This window comes from Callorhinus ursinus, unplaced genomic scaffold (genome assembly GCF_003265705.2).
Source record: "Callorhinus ursinus isolate GAN/ISIS: 27379988/994484 unplaced genomic scaffold, GSC_fseal_2.0 scaffold10, whole genome shotgun sequence".
In the NCBI taxonomy this organism is placed as follows: Eukaryota; Metazoa; Chordata; class Mammalia; order Carnivora; family Otariidae; genus Callorhinus; species Callorhinus ursinus.
This window is the reverse complement of record NW_027397072.1, coordinates 6,951,931-6,978,411: the sequence shown is the minus strand read 5'-3', so window position 1 is coordinate 6,978,411 and position 26,481 is coordinate 6,951,931. Positions and strand designations below refer to the sequence as shown.

At 40.8% G+C, this 26,481-nt stretch overlaps 1 protein-coding gene across 6 annotated transcripts in view; it reads left to right on the top strand.

Moving 5' to 3' along the window:
• The window catches only part of MBOAT2 (membrane bound glycerophospholipid O-acyltransferase 2), a 95,260-nt gene that overhangs the window by 5,383 nt on the left and 63,396 nt on the right, over positions 1-26,481 (top strand). For 2 of the 6 annotated variants that reach the window (XM_073896972.1, XM_073896973.1), the window contains exon 1: positions 25,840-25,871. Coding sequence is in view for 4 of the 6 variants with exons in the window: in XM_073896968.1 (XP_073753069.1) it covers positions 9,970-10,008; positions 18,557-18,702; positions 25,794-25,871 (263 nt within the window). In the remaining 2 variants the exon portion in view is untranslated. Of the gene's footprint in view, positions 1-3,096; positions 3,202-3,552; positions 3,572-4,020; positions 4,147-9,955; positions 10,009-18,556; positions 18,703-25,793; positions 25,872-26,481 lie in introns of those variants that run through there. The other 4 variants (XM_073896970.1, XM_025867569.2, XM_073896968.1 and 1 more) reach the window with 4 other exon arrangements.

The window sequence follows — 26,481 nt, the reverse complement described above, 5'->3', positions numbered from 1 at the left end:
TGATCAACTCACCGAATGTCACCACGTAATTTGGAAGTCAAATATTTGTCGTGATTATATCAAAGAATTACTTTTTAGCTCATGGTTAGTATTAAAATGACATCAAGCAATAGGAAGAAGAGATTATACGTGAATTTGGAATAACATGGTGATCTGAAAATGATGAAACCAAATATGAGTTTGCAAGTATTTAACAACACATGTTTGTTATGTGCGGTCATGGGCCAGGAATAGGTGTTAAGGGATACTACTGAACTCTTACACTACTACTGTATCCCCTGAGAAAATCCCTGTTCTCATGAAATGTACATTCTAGGGATTATTTTTAAGGATTTACTATAGGATAATTTATAGCATATGACATCAAGAGACATAATGATCGCTTGTGATTTCTTTTTTGGATAGTGATGTCTGAAAGCTTTAAAAGTTCTTAAAAAAAATGGGTGAAAAATCAAAAATGCTTACATTGGCTCATTTGGATAATGTATAAGTGCTTAATGGCTAAATATTCCAAGGACACTATCTCAGAGCTCAAGCTAATCATTAAAAGTTAATACTTTTTATATTGACATGATCCTTATTGAAAAGTATACTGTTTTTGGGAGGTAGTATAATTTCAAATCAAATCAACATATGTGTAAGGTGCTACTGTACTGAAGTGAAATCTGATGCTAATGAGGCAGCCCAGGAGAACAATGAGTTTTTTTTGCGTAATTCAAAGCCTTGTAAATTTAATAGGAGTATTGAAATTGACTTTGGGTTTTAGGGTGGGTGATTGTTACCCAGCAGTAGGTAGGTCCCTGGATATGAATGCTTTCAAGGTAAATTAGGAAAGGATCACTATTCTTACTTGGGCTAATGCTTCTGATAGCAGGAATGAATGGTAATTTAAATTGATAAATAAATTTTATTAGCAAATATAATAAACAAATTTATTTGAGGGGGAGGGGCAGAGGGAGAGTGAGAAGCAGACTCCCCTCTGAGCAGAGGACCCTGATGAGGTGCTCCAGGTGGGGCTCAACCCCAGCACTCTGAGATCATGACCTGAGCCCAAGTCAGATGCTCAACCGACTGGTGCCCTTTGAGTTTAGATGTGAATGGTGAAGTATCTGTGTTTTCTGCATTCCAGGTGTGGGGTTGGGGGACCTTGGCCTTGAGGTGGAAATGAGTTTGGTGTGTTGGGAGGTCAGTATGGCTTAAAGGCCGTCAGTGAGAAATAGTGGTAGATGAGGCTAGGGAGGGGGCCTGGTTCTTTGAGGGCAGAGTAAAGACTAGTTTATTTTAATGATGATGGGCAGTCTACTAGCTTATTTTGAAGCCAGCATGTGACTGGCTGCTGTGTGGTGGTTGAGGTGTAGAGGCAAGAGAGGGAATGGGGGATCTTGTAGTATCCGGGGGAGAGGCGTGGGCGGCAGTGGAGATGGAGACCAGAGGCATGGCTGGTACAACTTGGAGAGAGAACTGAAAGGAGTTAGGAGTGGATTTGATGTGGAAGGGAAGAAATTAGTAGTAGTCAAGGGTTGATTGCACTTCAGCTGATTTGGTTGAGCAGCTGAATTCGTGATTCGGTTGAGCCGCCGAATTTGTGATGGTGCATTTACTGAGATGTGTAAATTTGGGTGAGATGGTGGTGGGGGGGGACCAAGAGTTCCCTTTTGGGCCACTGTAAGTTTTAGATATTATTAGACATCAGGTGAGATGGTTTAGTGGGCGGCTGGATAAATGAGTCTGAAGCCTAGTGGAGAGGTCGAGACTAAGATTACAAAGTCAAGTGTCAGTGAACAGAGGTGAACTCCCCAAGAAAGGGTAGAGTCTTCAGTCTACTTTAAACTGAGGAAGTGGGACGGCGTGATCTTTAAGCTCACTTCTTTCTGAAGACCAGACATTTATTGAGTCACAGAGACTCTCTGTGAGGAACTTAAGAAGTTTCACTAAAATGGGTCTTTTTAAACCACGAGAGTGATGAACAGGGAGGAAATACAAGCCCGTAGGTGTTTCCTATCTATTTTTGTTCCAAAACTGCTGTCTGTCGCTAGTCCACAAGTGTGATATGTAACTGAAATGACATAGCCTTCTAAAAGTCAAGGTGATCACACATGCTGTGATGTTCTCACGGAAACCCCCACGATGGTCAATGTGAATTGCTTTTTACTTAAAACATTTTAAACCATTTTTTTAAAAAAAGATTTTATTTATTTAAGAGAGAGAGAGAGAGCGTGCACATGCCAGGGGGAGGGCAGAGGGAGAGGGAGAGAGAATCTCAAGCAGACTCCATACTGAGCGGGAGCCCAACATGGGCCTCGATCCTAGGACCCTGAGATCATGAGCCAAAATCAAGAGTCAGATGCTCAACCACCTGCACCTGAGGTGCCCCTTAAACAGCTGTTTTAAGGTATAATGGACACACGATAAACTATCCATATTTAAAGTGTAAGGTTGGATGTTTTGACGAATGTGTCCCTCCGTCACGTGTCACCACAATGCTAACGCACATATCCATCACCCCCGAGGCTTCCTTGTGCCCCTTAGGTAACACCTACCTCTTGCTTCTCGCTGCCCTGCATCCCCAAGCAACCACTGATCTGTTTTAGTCATTATAGAATAGTTTGCATTTTTTCAGAAATGTATATAAATAGAATTGTACTGTAGTCCTCTTGTTCTTCTTTTTTTACTTTTCTCACTCAATTATTCTGAGGTTTATTCATGTCGTTGTGTCTTAGGAGTTCCTTTTTATTGCTAAGGAATAGCCTATTGTATGGATACAGTATGATTTGTTTACCCAGTCATTGTCAGTTTAGATTCATCTTTTTCCCTTTGCAAGTCTTCTGATTTGCTAGTATTATTTGTGACCATGGAAGAGACAAATATGGAGGTGTATACACACACACCCCCCCCACACCCCAAACCCTTTTAATAAAAAGGGGGGGAGTAGTTCCTCGTTCTTATATTTATCCCCCTTTATCTTGTTCACGGATGAGCAACTTGTTAGTCCTATGGCAGAGTACGTTTGACAAGTGTCGTGGATGTTAGACAGACTAACCCTTCCTTTGTGCCTGTGCTCATGTGATATTTTGGGATGTGTGTGTGTTGAGTTTATTTATTTTTATCTGGATTAAATTTGTTTCTGCCGATTGCCTTTACTTGAGCTTCGTAATTTAGCAGCTGTGGATGCAGTTAATCTAGCACCTTTTAATTTCATAGGCAAGTATAAATAAATTCCTCTTAATTAGTTCCTAGGAGTTTTACATAGACGGTTAAGAGTGAAATTTAAGGAGATAAGCTCTCCTTAATCTGGAAGGTAGAAGATAGGTACTTCTAACTTCTGTGAGGTCTTGATGCAATCACTTGCTTTCTGCTTCTGTGCATTTGTAAGAGTTTATTGCTTTTTGGCTTCTGTGGATGATCTGAGAATATGCTTCAGGATCTGTCAGTTAATAAACCCCTGGGAGTCTGGCTGTTTTTAATGATGTTGCATTCACCGTGGAGTAGGTGGTTAAGGGAGGTCTGGCTCCTGCCTTGCAGTTCCCTGTGCCGTTGTCTGGGAAGGAAGAGAAGAGAATATCATGTCTAGGTATGCGCCTGTCCTGGGAGAGCAGGGTTCTTTGCTGGCTATGTGTTTTGTTGATGTGGGAGTTGCCATATAATTGATGCAGTTGCCATATAATTCAGGAGCTAGGATATAGTCCCAAGAGGCATGTCCCTCTGCTTTGTGTTTGCGTGGGGCCAACCCTCAGCCTACCGTCCTGCTCAGCAGCCATCCCTGTTGTCCATTTGCGTGTCTTCCTGCTGCCCGTAGATTTTGTGAGCGCAGAAAGTACCATGTCTGTGTTGTTCATTGTACCTAAACAGTAAGTGTTTGTTGAATGGTGACTAGAATTCATCTTCATACTTCTGTTTTTTTTTTTAATTTCTGGTTGTGAGGTTTTTAATTGTAGCAATTAATATTAAGAGCGTTAAGCCTCTCACAAGTTTTAAGCAAACTCAGAGGCATGAATTCTCCCCCCCTACTTTTTCTTTCAGTCAACGAAAAGCACGCATGGAGCCAGACACTCCATTCGGGGATGGATGGGAATACGTAGATGAACAGAATTTGTTCTCAAGCCTTGAGAAGCTCACGGTCTAAAGGAAAGTCAGACTAATAGGCCAGTAAGTGACCAGTGCTGTATAGGAGTGATTTAAAAAAGTGCTTTGGAAGCCCCCCCAAATATGAGTTAATGTTCCATAGTTTCTAGTTGAGGGGCTGGGTGGAAGCAATCCCATTAACTAAGTTGGGGCCCCAAAAGGGAAGGGGCAGGTTTGGTAGAATGAGGAGATAGAAGAGGATACAGTAAAGAATTCAGTTTATGTGTCCAATTTGAGTTTTGTGAAGAATGTTATTCTTATTGGATAATCTGTAGATTTTATGGTGGTTTATAAAAACCAGTTTTCCAAAGTTTTGGTTTGAATTTATTTTTACTAATTAGGGGCAGGTGGTAGTTCTTGAATTAGGAGTTTTGTGTTACCTCACCAAAGTTGGTTCTGACAGTAGTGGAGTTCGGTTTACTTTATGCTTGTTGAAAGAGTTGTTCCTCTAGGGCAGTGACCTAATCATGTTCGAAATGCTCATATCCTTTAAGACCTGGCTGCCATGACTTGACATTTAATGGGATGAAACTAGCAATGGAGAGGCAATGTAGGGAGATGAGATAATTGTGATCCTAAATCTTGGTGCTCAGTTTTTTTGTTTGGAAATTTGAAAACAAGCATGTATCATTTCTTTAAAAAAGATTTATTTGAGAGAGAGAGAGAGTGCATGAGCAGGAGGGGCGAGGGAGAGAGAATTTCAAGCAGACTCTGCACTGAGCACAGAGCCAGATGTGGGGTTCGATCTCACGACCCTGAGATCACGACCTGAGCTGAAACCAAGAATCGGATGCTTAACGGACCATGGCACCCAGGCGCCCCACAAGCATGTATCACTTTAAAAAATTTAATTATTTGGGAGTAGATAATAAATGACTGTGGTACAAAATAAAAAAGTAGACAGGGATATATGATGAAAAGTCTCTCTTTACCCCTATCCCCTACCCTGAAGGGCAACCACTGTTACCATTTACTGGGGTATCCTTCCAGCGATATCCCCAAGGGCATGTCTGTGACCTTGTGGAAACCGAGGGATAGCAGGCTTCCGGGATCCGTTAACTCAGCAGCTTGATGTTATCAAGACCTGCTTCTTTGTTCTTTTTCTTCTGTTTCTCTATTTATTTCTCTTAGGCAGTGCCTCGTCTAACTCTCAGGCACCTTTCTCATTCCGTGGGTCTCACGTAAATCGCAAAGTCCATGGGCAAAACCCGCATATCTATGTTGTATCCATTTTTACGTGTGGGGAAGTAAAAAGGAGGACTCTGCCGACGGTCCTCAGCTTCATTTCTCATGGACCAGAACCGCAGCACACGTCCGTGTCCTGAATTAGTTGTTGGCAGTGACTGTCTTAACACCAGTCACTGTTCACCCCCTGGCACTAGGGAAGGCTCTAGTTTTTCTTGAGGCAAGCGGCTGCCTGGTAACTGAACCAAATCAACATTTTCTTGGCAAGGAGAAAGGTCTTCTGTTCTAGGAAATCTAGATCATTTCATGGTAGTACTTACGGGATTGCCTCATTCTTTTTGATGGCTGTTTAGCTTTTCATTGACTTAATGTACCATACTTTAACTAGTTTCTGTCTTTTCCAGTTATTCCTGTTATAGAATGCTGCAATGCATATACATAATATTAAATGCATCCTCTCCCACAGTGCCAAATTGTTCTCCATCAGCATTCTGTTAGTATATACTGCCAGTGTTGTAGAGTTCCTGTTTCCTTATACACTTGACAATACAGAGTGCTTTTGAAGTTCATTTTACTCCGTTAGATAGGTGAAATGTTACTTTATTCTAATTTCCATTTCTCTTATTATAGAGTTTGGGCATTGTTTTTCATGTGAATGAGAACTCACCATGCATATATCTGCCCATTTTTCTATTATTTTATTACTTTTTTTTGGAGATTTTAAAGTAATCTCTACACCCAACGTGGGGCTTGAACTTACAACCCCAAGATCAAGAGTTGCAGGCTCCACAGACTGAGCCAGCCAGGCACCCCTGTTACTTTTTTTATTATTGATTCGTAGGAGCTTTATATATATTGAGGAAAGTAGCTTTTTATGGTATAATTTCCAAGTATTCCTTTCAGGTTTATTATTTATCTTTTTACTTTGCTTATAGTGTTTGGCAACTAGGAATTTTTTATATTTATGGTAATGGAATTGCCTCTAATTTTTTTTTTTATTGGTTTTGCCCCAGAACATTTTAAAATGTTACTTTTGTCATATTCTACATGCCCATGATGTGTTTGAATCTATCTCTGGACTTCCAGTTCTGTTTTATTGATCTTTCTCTTCATCTAGTCCTCATTCTAGTTTTTAAATTTGCTTTACCCTCTGATAGGGGAAGTGTCCTCTTGTTATAAATTTCCTGGCTGTTTCACTTGTTTATATTTCTATATTTTAAGATCAACTTTTTCTTTTCTAAAAAGCCTATTGACATTTTTATTGTTCTGGACTTTAATGATTGATATAGGGAGCAATGAACATTTTTTATGACACTGGAGTCTTCCTATCCAAGAATGGCTGCCCTTTCTAGTCAAGTAGTTTTTCGATCTCTTCATATATATATATATATATATATATATATATGTAGCATTTTAAAATTTGCTTCACGTTGGTATTATCCATTTCTTTTTAAGATTACTTTTTGTTACTTAATATTTCCGGTTGCTTTTGTAGCTGGGTTTTTTCCATCCATTGGAGTTTCTAGCTGGTTGTTATTTGTCTGTATGAAGATGTTGGTTTCTAAGCTGAAGTTAAGAGATACTAAACAAGTTAACAGCAGTTGGACTCCAAAGCCTGCTCTGCTGCTTCATTCTGTTTTGCCTTATCATCTTCCTACCCTTGTTCTGTTTTGGTTCTGATGCTCTGCTTAGCTTTTCAGAACACCCAAAGAATTAAAACCAACCATACTACAAACTACAAACTACAAATTATATTTGGTGTATTCAGAGGGACATTTAAACCTCAAGCAGCAAGCTTTTGTTGGACAGGTTTTTATTGTTCGTGATCCCTCATTCATTAGAAAATTTCAGGTATTTTAATTAGTGAGTGTGATGCTTTGCTTCTTAGTCTATATTGAACTGTTCGCTCCTTTTAATTTATTTGTATAGTCATGATACATTGTTAAGTGACATTGGACCTGGTATTCACTTGCTACACCAAAAGCCATCAGGTTTTGTTTTTACATTTTCCGATAGACTAATTCAGTTAACAGTTTGGAAAACTGGGTTTATGGAACAGGTTTTCAGTCTGAGAACAATAATTTGTGAGGAGGAATGGTATTTAATACTTAGGACTAAAAAAATTATTAGCTAAATTTTGTAAAGAAAAATGAGTCTATTAAAGTTTGTTTTGAGATGTTGTCTTTGTCAGTACTGTTGAGATATTATATAATTCTTGACTTTAATTTGAATATTTAAAAGCCATTAGTGTTGAGAGTGCATAGAGAGTTCTAATTCCCCACTCCCTGAGAATGGCTGCATTTGAAATGAGGATTGAAATCTCGACCTGTTCTTCAAAGAAAATACTGGACTAAGCTAAACTTTGTTTCTTCAGTCTTTTTTTTCCCCACTTATATTTCTTTAGAACTTTTTATTTGGAATTCTTTTCAGTGACTTAACTTTTCTTGTGGGTGTCCGAGCAAGTGATAAAATCCTAAGCAGTATTTTGTCTTCTAAAATTTAGTTGACAAAGCGTCAGACTGTGACTTTAAGAAAGCTGTATATTGGTGTTGTAGGATTCAGGAATTGTTATATCAAAAGCAGAGAAATACCTGGTTTTCTTTATTTGAGTAGTGTATAAATGAATTGGACAAAGTTGGTAAAAAGTCTGGAATGCTATTCTCCAAATAGCATTTGTTGCGTTTCTGTGGCTTACTGTGGAAAGGAGTTTGTGCATCTTCAAAGGGGTTATTCTTGTGGAAAGCTAATTAGGCTTATTTTGTGTCTTTCTGAAAGACACAAAATAGGCCAATTTCTTAAAAAAAAAAGTTTGTTTACTGTGTACCAGATTCTCTGCCCCATCTGAGGAGTGTGGAGGAGTGCACACGGTAGACAAGCCACGGAGTGTGTGTAGGTGCTGTGGGACCACAGAGGGACACTTGACCTGGATGGGGACAGGCCAGCAGAAGCAAGGAGGACTTCTCAGAGGAAGAGTTCAGGTCTCTGTCAGGAAGAACTTATGAAAATTTAGTGATTTCCAAGAATGGAACAAATTGGCTTGCGAAGTAGTGAGTGTCCTGTCTCTGGAAGTCAGAAGATGGATGACCAACCATATCCAGGCAGTTTCTGAGGGAAACACTCTATGGACTGGGGGCTGGACTGGCTGGTCTTTTAGGACACTTCTAATTTTAAGATTTTTATGGGTTTCAACATTCATGATAAGCCTAAGGTATAGATACACACATAACAATTTAATACTATCAGTTTCATGCCTTGTCTTCCTAATTTAATTGCGTATGGAGAACGACATTTTGGATTTCTTCCTTGACTTCCTTCAATCCCTTCATGACTACTTGGACAGATAGAGCTATAGTTTTTCATTCTCCCTTTTTAATTGTGAAATGTAACACCCGTGTAGGAAATTATGAAACAGCGAAAGTGAGGCAGAGGCCACCGAGCTCTTCGGCGGGAGTCAGCGTTCTGCCTGTCCTGGCTCGCAGCCCGAGCGCAGGGCCCAGGAGGCCTCGCAGGGTGCTGGGGCTCCATTAGCGGCTCTGCCCACAGTGATCCCTGTCCCATTTTCAGGCTGGGGCTCTTTAGGAACAGGTGTGCCTTTCCCAGGCTCTCATGTTTCCCTTCTTGTGGCTGGATGAAGCGATGATGGGGTTCTGGATGATGGCACCCCAGAATGGAGGGAGCAGGGACCCCCTGAATCAGCCGCCAAGGGAGGCTGCCCACTGGCCAGGGAATATCTGCTTCAGGCTGTTACATGACATGATCCCCAGTTTTGTTGGGACCATTACATATTTTTGGGTGTCTGTTTATTACAGCACCTAATGTTACCATAGCTAATGCATAAAGTTTAACAATTAAAAAGTCAGTCTCTCTGTAACCACCCAGGGAAGGAAATAGAATATTACCCCCCCTGGATGTTCCTCATTGTAACCTGATCCCTTCCCTTCAGTTGTCACTTCAGTGATAATCATTCCATGCTCTTGTCTGTAGCTTTACTGCTCAGGTAGGCATCCCCAAACAGTGTGGGTTGTTGCTTGTTTTTTGGAGCTTTTTATTAATATATGTTTTTATGTTGTTTGTATTCCTCTGAATGAATTCAAGAGATGTGTGGTTTCTTCTGTACAGCATTGTGTGTTGAATTTAATCCCTATGTCGTGAAAAAAATCTATAGTTCTTTCATTTTCATTGTTCTATGTAGTTTCCTATTGTAAAAGTATACCACAATTTAGCCATTTTACTGTTTATTTGTTTTTGAAAGAGACAGAGGTGAGGGGAAGGGGAGGAATAGAGGGGAAAGGAGAGAAAGGAATCTTAAGCAGTCTCCACGCCCAGCACCAGCACGGAGCCTGACTGGAGGCTGGATCTCACGACCCTGGGATCATGACCTGAGCTGAAACAAGAGTTGGATGCTCGACCGACTGAGGCACCCAGGTGCCCCTAACCATTTTACTGTTAATGGGCATTGGGTGTTTTCTAGCATTTGGCTATTGTGAATCACACTGTTTTGAATATCTTGTACATGTCTCGTGTTCCCCATATTACACGTCTAAGTAGTGAAGTGGCTGAGTCATAAGGTATGAATAGTTTCAGTCCTGGAAGAGAATGTAATTGTTTTCCAAAGTAGTTGTGTTAGCCTTCTGTGAGGTCCCATTGTCCACACTGTAGTCCATGCTTGGTGTTGTCAGACTTAAAATTTTGGCAAAACTTGTGGGTATTTAATGGTATTTTATATGGGTTTAATTTGTATTATTTCCTAAAGATTTAAAAAGTGTTTTTATGCCTTGCCTTTGTTGCCCATCATATCTACTTGGATTTGAGGTTGGTTGATGAGGACATGTTTCCCAAACATAGCTACACACAAGTTTTGCCTGGGGAATTAAAAAAAAATTCAGGTCCTGGTTTAGGCTTGGGAAATAAAACTTTTGGGGCAAGTATCCAAGAATCCATTTCAAACTGGCTGTCTGGATGATGCTTACACAGCTGGATTTACACAGGTAGATTTGAGCACAGTGCCGATGATGTTAAAAGTTGTTCTTTCTATCTGTGGGGCCTTGAGAACCCTTTTTTCCTTGGCTGTAGGCTGCGTGCCTCACTTCCCACCCCAGCAGTGTGGGGTCTCCCAAAGCCTGGCTGTTTACCTTGCAAGACACTGGCTGAGAATGTAAAGGCACTATCTAAAAGCCAGTAATACTATAGAAAAGTAGCATTAAAACAGATTTTGTATTCCCTTGATAAGAGATATGGAGGTAGGAATTGATATTTGGGGCCACTTTTGTTAATATGTTGAGGATTGTACTCCTCTTGAGCTGCCTCAAGGTTTAGGTTTTTGTACTCTAAACTTTTTTTAAAATTCTATTTTTACTCTAAAATAAGTCAATTGTTGGCTAATAGAATGCTTAGTTCTGTTGTACTGGTAACTGACAAAATGTTCTTGGGCACATGTAGCAGTTTACACATTTTTTCATTGGAGGGGGAACATTTTTAAGCTTTTAAAATAAAGTATATAAGAAACAACAAATGTTGATGAGGATGCGGAGAAAGGGGAACCCTCCTCCACTGTTGGTGGGAAAGCAAGCTGGTGCAGCCACTCTGGAAAACAGTATGGAGGTTCCTCAGAAAGTTAAAAATAGAACTATACTATGATCCCATAATCACACCATGGGATATTTACCCAAAGAATACAAAAATATTAATTTGAAAAGATCATGCACTACTATGTTTATTGCAGCATTATTTATAATAGCCAAACCTATGGAAGCAGCCCAAGTGTCCATCGACTGATGAACGGATAAAGAAAATGTGGTACGTATATACAATGGAATATTACTCAACCATAAGAGAGAATGAAATCTTGCCATTTCAACAACATGGATGGATCTAGAGGGTATAATGCTAAGTGAAATAAGTCAGTTGGAGAAAGACAAATACCATATGATTTCACTCATATGTGGAATTGAAGAAACAAAACAAATGAACAAAGAAAAAGACAAGCCAAAAAACAGACTCTTGACTGTGGGGAACAAACTGAGAGTTGCTAGAAGGGAGGTGGAGGGGGATGGTGAAATAGGTGACAGGGATCAGGAGTGCATCTATCGTGATGAGCTGAGCGATGTATAGACTTGTATCACTGTATTGTACACCGGAAACTAATATGACACCATATGTTAACTGTGCTGGGATTTAAATTAAAAAAGTATATCAGATTTGCCTGTGGCTGTCCAATAAAAATACAATGTGATCCACAAATGTTAACCATATGTATAATTTTAAGTTTTCTAGTAAACACATTAAAAAAGTAAAAAGGAACCCAGGTGAAATTAATGCTCATAAAATATTTTATTTAACTTAGTATGTTCAAAATATTTCAATATGTAATCAATATAAAAATTATTAATGAGGTAATTTTATATTCTTTTTCATACTAGATCATTGAAGTCTGGTGTGTATTTGTTATCTCGATTTTGAGTAACCACATGAAAGTGCTTATAGTCACATGTAGCTGGTGATCTCCTATTTGATAGCCCAGATCTGTTCAGAAAATTGCACAGTGATGAGTGTATAACTTGATATGCATTTTGAACACTTCCGAAATCCCCTCCTCGTGTTCCAGGAGAGGGAGGAAATTTGGAGCACAACATTTTCTTAGCTGCACGTTAAAGTGTAGGCACCCTTGGTAAAAATGAGAAAATGGTAGCATCAGGTTCAACTTCGGAACTAAAAGAAAAAGCCTAAGACGGAGTCACAAGGTCTGGATCCCAAATCTTCCATGCTTGCTGTGTCCTTTAAAGTAGAGATAACATTTAGGTCACATGAATATTGTGAGGATAAAATTACACAGGTGGTAAAAGTTTGAAAATACTTATGAGAGCACTACCACTTTAGGCTAGTAGTTATTCCTTTTGTGGGGGAAATGGGAGGGTTTTGCATAGGGGGTTTCACTACATTCAGCATCGGAAATACTGGGGTATTTCAAGTCTACTTCTTCTCCATGACCTCCTTCTTAGGGGTGACCAGTCTGATAGTTTGGTGCTTGGTTCTGTGCATGTGCACAGGGAAGCAGGGCGGTGTGTGGGGAGCAGCACAGAGCTGCGTCCCCTGGGTGGTCCTGAGGGTTACCTGAAGTCGGCCTGTCAAGCACACGGCCTGTGCCTAGAGCACACCTGCTGTTTGTTGAGCACTGGCAAGTAGGGACGTGCAGCATTCATGAATAGATTATGTGGAGACCATGCTAACGTCTAGCACATTGTGGATGCATAGCAGGTTCGTAATTAGTACAGTAAATATATATATAGAATGAAGGAATGTATCCGTAGTTTGGGTTTTTCTTCTGTTCTGCAGCTTTTCACTTACTAGACTATCCTGGTGATCTTTCACGTCAAAACATACAGATGTATGCATTCTTTTAACCACATTTTATTTTTTTTTTAATTTTTAAAAAATTTTATTTATTTGAGAGAGGGAGAGAAAGTGATTGAGAGAATGAATGGGAGGAGGGGCAGAAGGAGAAGCGTGGGACTCGATTCCAGGACCCGGGGATCGTGACCTGAGCTGAAGGCAGATGCAAAACTGACTGAGCCACCCAGGCGCCCCTTCCTATTTTTTAATTACATTTTTTCCTACTGACTTTTAGTTGTTTCTACATTTTGAATATTAAAACCCTTTATCATGTATCTTATGTACGCATTTTTTCCTTCCAGACTGTTACTTACAACATTATTTTAGTATTCTTTGTTGTGTAGAAGTCTTTAATTTTTGTGTAGCAAATCTGTTTATTATGTAAAATTAATATTATTATGTTACTTATATTACTCAATAAGCTTATGTAATCTCTTACATTCTTGTCTAGGACATACATAATTTTAGTTATCATAGCAAGTCAGAATAAGCTAGATTATGCGGGGGTGACAAACTATCTCTAAATCTCATAGGCTTAGAACAACAAAGGTCTGTCTTGCTACTTGTCTGATTACAAGTTGGCAGGGCGACTTTGCTCGTCGTTTCTGGAACATTGCAGATGGGAAGACAACTCTGAAGTCTGAAGCTTCTGGTTCTGGTAATTAAGGGGTGACACACATCACTCTGCTCACAGCTCACTGGCCAAGGCTCATCATGGCAGGGAGTCAGGAAATTCATTCTTCCTCTGCCCAAGGAGAGGAGAAGTTGCGGTAGGTGAATAGCATGAATGACCGCCACAGTTGAGTATGGACTGTTAATTTATCTGGAATTTGTTTTTAAGTGTAGGAGGCAGTACATTGGTTTCTTGGTTTCTTCATCTCTAAAACAGAGAGTAGAGCACAACTCAGAGGGTTTGTGTGAGGATTAAGTTGATAATTGTAAAGGGCTTAGAATGGTTGTGTTAGTTTGGGTCCCCGAGGAGCAGTTCGATGCGATCGACCTGGGGAAGTATTTGGGACAGAAAGCCGGAAGGGCCTGGAAGAAGGTGGTAGAGCCAGCCGCCTACAGGTCTGAGTCCTGTGGATGGGGTCCGCAAAGCCAGTCTCCAGTGTCCTAGAAACGGGCCTACCTTCTTTTCCTGCCACACCCACCCACTATCCTGGTGATCTTTCACGTCAAAACATACAGATGTATGCATTCTTTTAACCACATTTTATTTTTTTTTTAATTTTTAAAAAATTTTATTTATTTGAGAGAGGGAGAGAAAGTGATTGAGAGAATGAATGGGAGGAGGGGCAGAAGGAGAAGCGTGGGACTCGATTCCAGGACCCGGGGATCGTGACCTGAGCTGAAGGCAGATGCAAAACTGACTGAGCCACCCAGGCGCCCCTTCCTATTTTTTAATTACATTTTTTCCTACTGACTTTTAGTTGTAGTTTTTACTACATTTTACATTTAGTTCCTCCATGGGGAGGAGCCCATGGAAGTGGGGCCTGAGCACGCCCTGGCCATGGATTTCAAGGGCACTGCAAGCAACCGCTGGTCAGGTGGAGACCTGAGAGGAGCCTACTCACCCCTGGCCCACAGTAAGAATGCAGGAAGATGTTAGCAGCAGAGCTGACGAAATGGGGTGTGATTTTAGTCTTTCCAGAAGAAGAGTCCTTTACCCTATTCCCATTATTTAATCTTTGAAATAGCTTTTAAACTACCTAAATACTTTTCTCCCCAGTTTTATTGAGATGTAAGTGATGTCTGTGATTGTATGAGTTTAAGGGGTACAACATAATGATTTGGTATGTGAGCATATTGTGAGATGATCACCACAGTAAGGTAGTTACCATGCAGCGCCTCCCATAGTTACAGATCGCTCTGTGGATTCTGAGTTGTGGTGTGTCCTTTGGAAGAGGTGAATTCAGGAGCCTCCTAGGTCACTATCTTGGATCCTTCTCTCCCTAAATGCGCTTACAAATTTATTTGGGATATTAAATATTTCAGTATTTCTTTGAATGTCCTTAAAAAATAATTAATCTTGTTGCTGTTACATTGGAGTGTCATAAATTACTGAGTAGTAGGCTTTTAACCTGAGTGCCTAAGACACTGACTTAATTGTGATATCAAGCCACGTCATTTGGTGTTGAAGAAAATACTTCTCTCACCAGCTCATGCAAAACATCCTCCTTAAAGAACATCCTCTGATATGTCTACAACTGTTGCTTTTATAAGGACTTTTTTGTGCAGCGTTTTTTACTGTTACCAGTAAGTCTTAAGTTAGCTAAGGTTTTCCAATTTTACTTCTTCCTTCCTTCCTGTACCCTGCCTGCCCTCCCCCTCCCCCATTCCCAAATTACTGGTGGCAGTTTCTTTGAAGGCACATCAGGTCATGTGTATATATTTTCAACAAAACAGCTTTGAAAAAAGAACATTAAGTCATCTTAGTCTAAATTTCTTTCCATCTAAAGGAAAGCTTGTAGAAAGGGTTGACCTGTAACAAGTCAAAACAAATGTACATGAATGCCACATAGGATCTTTTTTATTGTGTTTATTAGCAATGGGACGCGACCAGTTATCGATGTTCTGTTTAATAGGGTGGCAGTGTTTTGCAGATAACATCCTTTCTAGAAGTCTTGCCTGTCGCAATCAAGTTTGACCTTCAGACATTCTCTGGAAGTAGAGAGGCAGCCATTAATCAGCCTAGAACAGTCGGACTTGGATACCTGTTGTTATAAGTGACCTGGAGTTGGCTGAGTAAAATGAGGAAATGGCACTTTGTTCTGGGGATTAAATGAGATAACCAGTGCCAAGTACCCAGGACATGATGTATCTCCAGATAGCATAGGTGTGTTCCTTCTTTCTTGCTCTCTCCCTCTCTGTAATCATTGGCCTCCCCAGCCCTACCCCACCCATGAAAGAATGACTGAGATATGGTTTCAGTTTGGCCAAGTTTTACCTTTAAGACCTTTCAGGACAGTTATTTGAACATTTGGGTGTGTATGTGTATTCTAGTTTTTTCTATGTAAGGTAGTAGTGTGGACTTCTGCGTCTGGGTGTCCTATAGCTTCTTTTCTGGATACGAATTCTGCTACTCCCTCCTCCTAGAGTTGCTGCCGTTGTCTGACCATCCAATTCCTTACCCTCCCTAGCCCAGACACAAGGCTCAGACACTGGCTCTGCCGTGGGGATGCTTCCCCAGGTCTGGGGGATGGAGTGCCCCTCCTCTGGCTTCTCCTGGGGTCTGAGCCTTAGCGCTTAAACTGTACTCTGGTTCTGTGTCTGTGACTTACTCTTGGTTTTTTTGGAGCAGGACCACATTTTGTGCATCTTTATATCTCCTGCACAGTTATCCTGGCCATTAGTGGATAATTTGTGAATTATTCTTAAGCTATTTATTTTAGACAGGTCACCTAAACATTAAGACGTAGTTTCCTTATCTATAAAATGTGGCTTTCTGCTCTGGATATCCCCCCCACATTGTCCTTTTTCACCATGTTATCATTTGTTAACGACCTGTTGCCCTTCACATTCACTCATCCCTTCCTCTAGTGACCAGACCTGACCGCCCTCCGGCCTGAGCATCCTTTGAATTGGTCCCCTCCTCTCTGCCCCTGCCACTGCGGGCTCCTTTCTCAGGGAGGCTGATAAAGCAGCCTCCTGTCCTTGTTCCGCTCCTGCCTTTGCAGAAGCAGAGGATGGACCATATCACTTTGTTATTTTAAAAAATTTCCAGTGGTTTTTCAGTTCTTAAGGGCTCGGCTGTAAACTCCTCAGCATGACACGCAGAGCCGTCACTTTCCAAATCCACCTCCCATTCTGACCCCCACCCCGCCCCAGGAGTCCACATTGTGCTCCTTTGCACTTTAATTTCTCAGTGGTTCCTTCACATTATTTTTGTTTGTTTGTTTTTGTCATGTGTTTGTTTAAAATGCCCTTTCCCTAATTTTCCAACACTATTGGCTTTTACACGTCGAGGATTATAAGGACCTGTGGGGTGTTTTTTCTTCTTTGTTTTTTATATCGACTTTTGGGTTTACCCCCTAAGATTTTGATTCAGTGTCTGGAGTAAGACCTGATCTCATTTTCTTTATCTGTAAGATGACAATGTTGAAATGGGTATTTGCAAAAATACAATATTTTGTATGTCAGTGGCCCAAGAATGCTTCTGTGATAATTATCACACTTTGTTTTATATTAGACACTAATGAAAAGAGAAAGGGAGGAGAGAGAGAAGGAGGGAGACAGGGAGAAACTCCTCAGACGGTTGTGGGTATCAGCTGTGATTGGGAAATCCTGTCACCTGCCTTGAGACATTCATCCCTCTGTGCGCTTTCCTTTGGTGCGGTGTTCTTAAAAACACTTTCTCATAGAACCTTTAAAAAGACGTTTAATAGTTGAGTTGAAGCTATTTGTGTACCTGTTTTCTTTTTTCATTAGATTCTAAAGTTATCCAGGGCTAGGTCTGGGACTTGTGCATTTTTTGGTTTCCTAATGGTTTGCCCATAGTAGAGGCTCTATACATTTTTGAAGAACTCGAGGATGTTTGAAATGAAGTTTTTAAACTGGATGAAGCTTTGCAGGTGTGAGTAGTATTTGTATCGAAAATATTTATTTTTCCGATGTATTTACTTTTAGTTTAAGAAAATATTGTTAGGACCCTTTAGGAGGGAAAAAGTGCTTAGAACCTGTTGGAATGACAATTTGCGTGTATTGAGTCTGACTGTTTCAAAGAACAATGGTCCCTTAGACAAAGTACAACAATGTTCAACTGTTTTTCTCCTTGTAATGCAAGAAAAAGCACATAACTGTGTGTGTCTTTAGGCAGAAATGTCTCTATGGATTTATGGCAGCATCTACATGTAGATAGTGTGATTTGTTCATAATTGAGGTGCCTGAAACAGTGATTTTGTTGTTTTGTGTTTTTTTGCAAGCTCCTCATGTCAAATGGATTTTTTTCTTGTATTTAAATTTTAAGAGCTATTTTCCTTAATAGCCTATGAGAAAATATTTCATAGGAAAGAAATGGAGATTTTTCTTGTCTTTAAGTACCAAAGAGATTCTTCTTCTTAGCCTACTGTGCCCCGTTTTGCCAGGGCAGAAGTATTAGGGGAGAGAAGAGCAGCCGCGCTGATGTCAGCCTGCACCTCATTCCCACAGTTAAGAGCAGTGTGTCTGCGAGTTACGAAGAAAATTAAAAACGGACATGGTGGACTTGAGAGTCAATGTGTCTCCTCATTGCTTTCTGAAGGCCCCTTCCGCTCTTGCCGTTCGTCCATTCGCCTCCTGCATCAGTCCTCCAGATCCCCCAGAGCTGAGGAGGCAGCTGGTCCCCACCAGTCCTAAGTGGTGGTTCTAGACCCGCCGCTGTGCCTTGGCGCCCTCTGCCAGGAGTGGCCGCGAACTCCACGTGGAGGAGGATGCATTCCACCAGACCTTCGGGGATCCTGACCAGATCTTGACCCAGGGGACTTTTGGAGAAGCTCAGAGCCGTTCTTTTCTAATAGAGGGATGCCTGTGTCATTAAGACATGTTTTTTTCTTTCCCTTAAACCACAGGGTACCCTGTGCTGTTTCTGTGTCTGCATCCCCATGTCCTGCAGGTTCTTCCAGCTGCCCCTCCAGGCCTTTCCACGCTGGGTGCCGCCTGGCCCTGTAGTACAGGCTGCGTGCACCCGCCCGTCTCTTAGAACCCGGAGCTGTCATCCCTGCCAAGGCCCCAATTTTTGCTTTTGTTTTTGTTTCTCTTGTAAACTTGGAAGATCTTAATTTTATATAGCTTTGGTGGGTTTTGTCCTGAGAATTTAAATGTGACATTAAATGAAAGAGTCAAGTCTGTGTTGCTAATACGGAATTTTAATTTTTCTTTACAGGTCAACTTTGTAGTGTGCCAACTCTTTGCCTTGCTAGCAGCCATTTGGTTTCGAACTTATCTACGTTCAAGCAAAACTAGCTCTTTTATAAGACATGTCGTTGCTACCCTTTTGGGCCTTTATCTTGCACTTTTTTGCTTTGGATGGTAAGTAATTATTTTAATTATATTTAAATGAAGACTTTGGACATCTTTGTGATTGAGTGTGTACAAAGATACATTATGTGGGTTTTGTTCTTATCTATTACGTGTAAAGTTTTATATTTTTATTTTTAATAGAAAAAATCAAGTGTGGAGAATGGGCCCTGTCTCTTCAGTTTGGGCTCAGAGGGCAATTTACTATTTATAATGTATGAAATAGGACAGATGACGAAAAAAGACATACAAACATTTCCTTCTGTCCTGAGTAGTTCTCTTCACCTATTTTGCACATCTTTTATGCCAAGACAAATAAGCCACTTAAAGTAGTATTTTCTTACCATGCATTTGGGTACAGCCCAGTGATAGAACTCTATTACCATTTTTTAGATGCTGCCATTAGTAAAAAGAGGTTTTTTTGTTTTTGGTGGGGAAGAATTCTTTATGTTAGATAGCCTTTATTTATGACCCTTCAGGTGTGTGTGTTCCCTTCAGGTAGCTCCCTTCTTAATTGCAGGGCTTCCCGGCGAGCTCTAAATATAGAAATACCCTCCTTCCTGTTTGTTACAGGTGACTGGTTGGGTGACAGAAGCAAATCAGGAGAAGAGCACACAGTCTTGGCAAAGCAGCAGAGACTCAGTGGAAGGGCTTCTTTGTGATTTCTTCTGAATTTTCCTTTTTAAGTGAGAGCTTATGCTGCTCGGTCATTTGCTGTACTATTAACACGCTCACAGATAAGGCTTTGTAGGTTTGCTCTTCTATAGACTCTTATTTGAGATGAAAATTCCCTGAGAGGGGAGGATGAACTTGCTGGATCTGTGCTTTAGTAGTTCCTCTTGTGGGGTGTAGGATCTGCAGGACTTTGTTATCGCCTCTGTGTTTGTGCGAGCATGTTGTTTTTGATTCTTGTGGGGCTTGGGATATACTGGTGTTTCTTAATCTAATTTTTGGCTCTGGCAATTGCAGATGTTTCCTAGAAACTAATGAAAAAAATCAATCAGGGATCATTTATTCAGCCTCTACCATATTGCCATGTGGCCAGTCCTCTGATAGGCGCGGCCAGTTGTAGGTATCTCGTCCTGAGACTTAGAGCTGATCTCTTAATTCCCATGTACCGTCTTTTCGGCTTCCTTCTGATGACAGCAGATTTGTAGCATCAAAGTTTTCCTAGTTTTCTCAGGTGATTCTATTTAAATTTCTCATAAATCATACCAGGGGGTAGTGTGTGTGTGTACATATATGTATACTTTTTTTATTATGAAACTTTTCAAATGGAGATGTACAGGGAATAATGAACCCTTATATGCCCATTACCCAGCTTCAACAGTTTTAAAAATTCCACCATTCTTATTTATTCACCATTCTTATTTATTCCCCAACTTATTTTTCTGAATTAATTAAAATTATATCCCAGTCTGCATATTTCACCCTTAAATGCTCCAGTATTTAGGGGATACAGTTTATTTTTTACTTCTTTACTTATTTATTTTGAAGATCTTTTTTATTTATTCATTTGAGAGAGTGAGACAGAGCGTGAGAGAGCACAAGCAGGGGGGAGGAGCAGAGGCAGAGGGAGAGGCATACTTCCTGCTGAGCAAGTAGCCCGACACAGGACTTGATCCCAGGACCCCGGGATCATGACTGAGCTGAAGGCAGACACTTAACTGACTGAGCCACCCAGGCGCCCTATTTTTTATTTTTTTTAATTTTATTTATTTATTTATTTATTTATTTATTTATTTATTTGACTGAGAGAGACACAGTGAGAGAGGGAACACAAGCAGGGGGAGTGAAAGAGGGAGAAGCAGGCTTCCCACAGAGCAGGGAGCCCGATGTGGGGCTAGATCCCAGGACCCTGGGACCATGACCTGAGCTGAAGGCAGACGCTTAATGAGTGAGCCACCCAGGCGCCCCTTTAATATATTTTTTAAAGATTTATTTATTTGAGAGAGCGTATGTGTGCATGTGACCAGGGGAAGGGGCAGAGGGAGAGGGAGAGAGAATCCTCAGGCAGACTCCTTGCTGAGCGGGAAGCCCAAGATAGGGCTTGATCCCAGGACCCTAAGTTCATGACCTGAGCCAAAATCAAGAGTTGGATGTTTAACTGACTAAACCACCCAGGTGCCCCTGGGGGACACATTTTAAAGAGGGGTTGGGGAAGGCTTATAGTTCAGATTGGCCAAGTCCAGGGACACCATTCATGTTGTGGTCAGTAGAAACAGAGTAGAAAATTGAAATGTAAGTAGTATCTTTTGGAGTCGGACAACACAGAGCACTGTGAAGGTAAGCATGCTCTTTCCTTAGGACTCTGTACTGAGCAGGTGTTTCCTTGCTGAGAAGCCTTTTCAGATGCTTTATACACAGTGCCATGAGGAACCTGACCTTACGTAATCCTTAGTATTTCAAATCATATGTGAGAACCAGGATTTTTTTAAATTTTTTTATTGTTATGTTAATCACCATATATTACATCATTAGTTTTTGATGTAGTGTTCCATGATTCATTGTTTGTTCATAACACCCAGTGCTCCATGCAGAATGTGCCCTCTTTAATACCCATCACCAGGCTAACCCATCCCCTTACCCCCCTCCCCTCTAGAACCCTCAGTTTGTTTTTCAGAGTCCATCATCTCTCATGGTTCGTCTCCCCCTCTGACTTACTCCCCTTCATTCTTCCTCTCCTGTTATCTTCTTCTTTTTCTTTTCTCTTAAAATATGTTGCGTTATTTGTTTCAGAAGTACAGATCTGTGATTCAACAGTCTTACACAATTCACAGCGCTCACCATAGCACATACCCTCCCCAGTGTCTATCACCCAGCCACCCCATCCCTCCCACCCCCAACCACTCCAGTAACACTCAGTTTGTTCCTGAGATTAAGAATTCCTCATATCAGTGAGGTCATATGATACATGTCTTTCTCTGATTGACTTATTTCACTCAGCATAACACCCTCCAGTTCCATCCACGTCGTTGCAAATGGCAAGATCTCATTCCTTTTGATGGCTACATAATATTTCATTGTGTATATATACCACATCTTCTTTATCCATTCATCTGTCGATGGACATCTTGGCTCTTTCCTCAGTTTGGCTATTGTGGACATTGCTGCTATAAACATTGGGGTGCACGTACCCCTTCGGGTCCCTACATTTGTATCTTTGTGGTAAATACCCAGTAGTGGAATTGCCGGATCGAATGGTAGCTCTAATTTCAACTGTTTGAGGAACCTCCATACTGTTTTCCAGAGGGGTTGCACCAGCTTGCATTCCCACCAACAGTGTAGGAGGGTTCCCCTTTCTCCACATCCCCGCCAACATCTGTCATTCCCTGACTTGTTAATTCTAGCCATTCTGACGGGTGTGAGGTGGTATCTCATTGAGGTTTTGATTTGGATTTCCCTGATGCCGAGCGATGTGGAGCACTTTTTCATGTGTCTGTTGGCCATTTGGATGTCTTCTTTGGAAAAATGTCTGTTCATGTCTTCTGCCCATTTCTTGATTGGATTATTTGTTCTTTGGGTGTTGAGTTTGATAAGTTCTTTATAGATTTTGGACACTAGCCCTTTATCTGATATGTCATTTGCAAATATTTTCTCCCATTCTGTCAGTTGTCTTTTGGTTTTGTGGACTGTTTCTTTTGCTGTGCAAAAGCTTTTTATCTTGATGAAATCCCAAGAGTTCATTTTTGCCCTGGCTTCCCTTGCCTTTGGTGATGTTTCTAGGAAGAAGTTGCTGCGGCTGAGGTCGAAGAGGTTGCTGCCTGTGTTCTCCTTTAGGATTTTGATGGACTCCTGTCTCACGTTTAGGTCTTTCAGCCATTTGGAGTCTATTTTTGTGTGTGGTGTAAGGAAATGGTCCAGTTTCATTCTTCTGCATGTGGCTGTCCAATTTTCCCAACACCATTTGTTGAAGAGACTGTCTTTTTGCCATTGGACATTCTTTCCTGCTTTGTCAAAGATAAGTTGACCATAGAGTTGAGGGTCCATTTCTGGGCTCTCGATTCTGGAGAACCAGGATTTTTAAAAATAGAGTTCTCTGGTCTTTTTTTTTTCCTTGAAGAAGAAACGTTTTATATTCCTTTCTTTGGGAAGAGAATTTTTTTTTTTTTTTTTACTTCTCTGTACCAGGTCTAAATAACTCTTTGCTAATTGGAATGAGTAGGGGAAGTAGAGTATCCTTTCAATTTGCAGTTTAGCACTTTGGTTTTTTAGGCTCAGAGGCAGTCATTCTGGTATTGATTTAGACAACTTCCCTTTTGGAAGACATATGTTCATACTCTGTAAATAGAATTGATCATTTTACCTACTTCTATTTGGTCTTGGCCTTTTTTTTTTTTTTAACCATCATCTGCAAGTTTGTTTTAACTGAGAATTTGCTTATACTTTTAATTATTTATTTAACTATCTTTGATAACAGTAAAAGCTAGTGGAATAGAGCTTGGACTCTGGAGTCAGACTTGGATTCTGCTCGGTGCACCTTGGGCAGGTAGCTCTGTTTCTCTGGACATGGACTTCCAACCCTTGGCTTTACCTTCTCGTCTGTGAAAGGGAGTCAGTGATCATGGGGAGAGCTGAAAGGTGTTGTACTACAGAGAGGAGCTTAGCGCCATAGCCAGCTCACTATGAACCTGGAAAGTACCCAGGGTCAAGACCATTTTCATTATTATCATCTGTCATTACTGAAGTCCAGGTGGCAGTCCAGATTGGAAATTTTCTGTTTATCCAATCTCTTTTTTAGTGTTTGTCACACAGTATTAACATACTCTGTTATTTGTGTGTCTTTGCCTCTACACTGTAATCTCTCTGCAGAGACTGTGTCCCATTGACTCTTTATTCCTAGTGCCCAGGATGGTGCTTGCCAGAAAACACACACTCCACACAGATCCGTTCAACAAGCGGGGAGGTATTTCTCCACCTTTTTAAACTTGCGTTCTTTTTTGCTAAACATACAATTTATACCTGTGTTTAGTGTGATTTGAAATTCAAAATAAGATGTGTTATCTTAAAAAACCCTGAAGTTTTGAGATAAAAGATCACTTTCTTCTCAAAGTCCTCGGGCGGCTTGAGAGGCGTGATGCACAGTCTGTGGGTCCTGCCCCACTCTGCCCCTTGAAGAGTCAGCCAGTGGGTGAGTTTCCTTCGGGTGAGTTTCCTGAAGGAAACCACTTGAGTTTTAATGTCTTTTAGGGTACTAACCAGGTATGTGACTTCAGGACTTAGTTTCCTCAACTCTAAAATGATGAGAGTTGCATTAAAGACCTTTAGGATACCTCCTATCTTGAATTTCTACTTTACTAATAATACTTAATAGTTGAGTGCTTACTGTGTGCCAGACACCCCAGTCAACACCCTGCACGGATTCTCTCTTAAGCCTGAAAAATACTTTGTGGCTCCTCTGTTATTTATTATGCTCCTTTTCCTAATGAGAGCAAGTGGAGTGGCTGCATGTGGGGGATTATGAAGAAAGTCACCAGGTGCCATAAATGAGTGGAAAAGCACCTCGAGGCTTGTCACAGAGGTCAATGATGCAGAGGTGAACGCAGATCTGCTTCATATGGACAAACTTGTACGGTCACAGTGACAAAGGCTGTTACAACAGGAGGCTAGCAACGTGCGATGTTGCACCCCACAAGATTGCCAAGCACATCGTCTGAACCGTGGTGCCAGGGTAGTCTAGAAGAAACCGTGGCACAGTTTGAGAAATAAAACTTGTAGTTCTAGAGTTGTTGTAGTTCCAAGGAAATTTACTCACACAAGAGGAGAAAAGTATATTTCCCCAAGAATCCTCAAAAAAAATATTTTTTAAGACCAGTATCTTTAATGAGTTCTACTCTCAATAAAGCCCTTAAAAGTATGTAGTAATCCTCTTCATCATTTCCCCATTAAATCTGTTAGTGAATTGTTAATGCTGGCAACAAATAGGAGGTGGATATTATTTAGAGAGGTGTGTTTTAATCATGTTTTTAAAGCTTCCTTCTGTTTCAGTTTATACTCATATATGTTTTTCTGCTTTCTCATGACTTTCTAGTCAAAGTAGTATTCCAGGCCAACATTGTTTTCCTGTGTGTTATGTGTGTGTTAGATAGGGAGAGAGAGAGAGATGGGCTGACTTGACATCCTCTGTTCAATGGGTTAAATAAGTTTCTTCTGTGGGCCTGCCTTGGAGCCTCCTTCTTATTTATAATATTTCTATGGAAAAATGTATTGCAAAAGTTTAAGTAACTTTCCCACATTGGAGATGCCTGTTATTCTGTAATGATTAGCTTAAAAAGTAATTTTAATCACGGATTAAGATCCTTATTTATATTTTAAATTGTGTACAATGGTTTGAAAATTTTTTCGTAAATTATTCATGCCATCAAGGGGGAAAGGAATTTGTGAGTTCATGTCTGTGTGCCCATGTATGCATAATCTTAGGGATAGTTTGGATTGAGTTTAAAACCAGAAATCCTAATCATGTTTGCCTGAATTTTGTGACATGAATGGATAAATTAGTTCTCTCATTTAATGGTGGATTGCCTCATTGGAACATTACAAAATTCTGTGTCACCTCAGCCAGAATGTTTTATAGACGGATGACTGCAAATGAAGAATTAGATCATTTGATTTGAGCCATCATGCTTTCAGAATAAACAGATTTGGGTGTACCTGGTTTTCAGTCAATACTATTATTTGGTACTTTTTGTTGCTTTGTGAGAAACAGTTTTAGGTCTTTGGGAAAACAACTAATGTTCTCTCAGGACTATTCTGAAATCCAGATTTATTACTCCTTTTCCTCATTGTGCCTTGAGTTATGGAAAAAGCTGTAATCCTTGAGCCACATAACCCCACAGCGCTTCCATGTAGCTAGGAGACGGGGAATGCCAGGGCACTGAGTGTGCCTTTATGAGGTTTCATTTGATTTTTCCAGCTCTTCTGGGGCTTGTGATATGGGACCCCCTGTAAGGTGTTCACAGAATTCTAGGCTCTGGAAGTTAGATTCCTTACTTTTTACCTGGAGATGTTGTGTGTGATACATAAGCACTTTGTAGCCTCAGTGGTCTCGTCTTGATGTCTGTGCATGGGTACCCCTCTTCTAACAGTCCTCTTACTTTTTATAGGTATGCCTTACATTTTCTTGTACAAAGTGGAATTTCCTACTGTATCATGATCATAATAGGAGTGGAGAACATGCACAAGTAAGTGTTCCTCTTTATTCCCATATCAATATGGATTTCCCTATAATAGAATTAGATCAAAATATAATTCTGTTACATTAAAAATTATTCTAAATTGTGATAATTTTCTCAAGAAGAGCTGTCATAAATTACTTAAAGCAGGCTTTCTCAGCCCCAGCACTGTTGACGTCTTGGGCTGGATCATTCTTTGATGTGGGGGCTGTCCTGTGCACTGTAGGATGGTGAGGGGCGTCCCCGGCCTCCGCCCACTAGGTGCGAGTAGCGCCTCCTCCCCTCCCCCCCCCCAAGCTGTGACAACTGTGAACGTTTCCAGATATAGTCAGATGTTCCTTGGGGGCCAAAACAGCAGCCATGTCATGTCTGTTGTCTTCGGAATACAGTGCGGTACCTACGAGTTCTCACGAAGCATCTGTTGAATGAATGAGCAAATGGATGAATGATACTATGACTCCTGCACGACAGCAGACCCTTTCCCTGTCGTCTCCTGAAGCTCTTGCTTCAGGGCCCCAGCCCCTGCCTCCTGGAGAGAGCCCCTGAGCTGCGTCTCAGGGCTGCCATTATCGTAGCCCCGTGTCCTCGTCTGTCTGCGGCAGAGTCCCTGACCTAATTC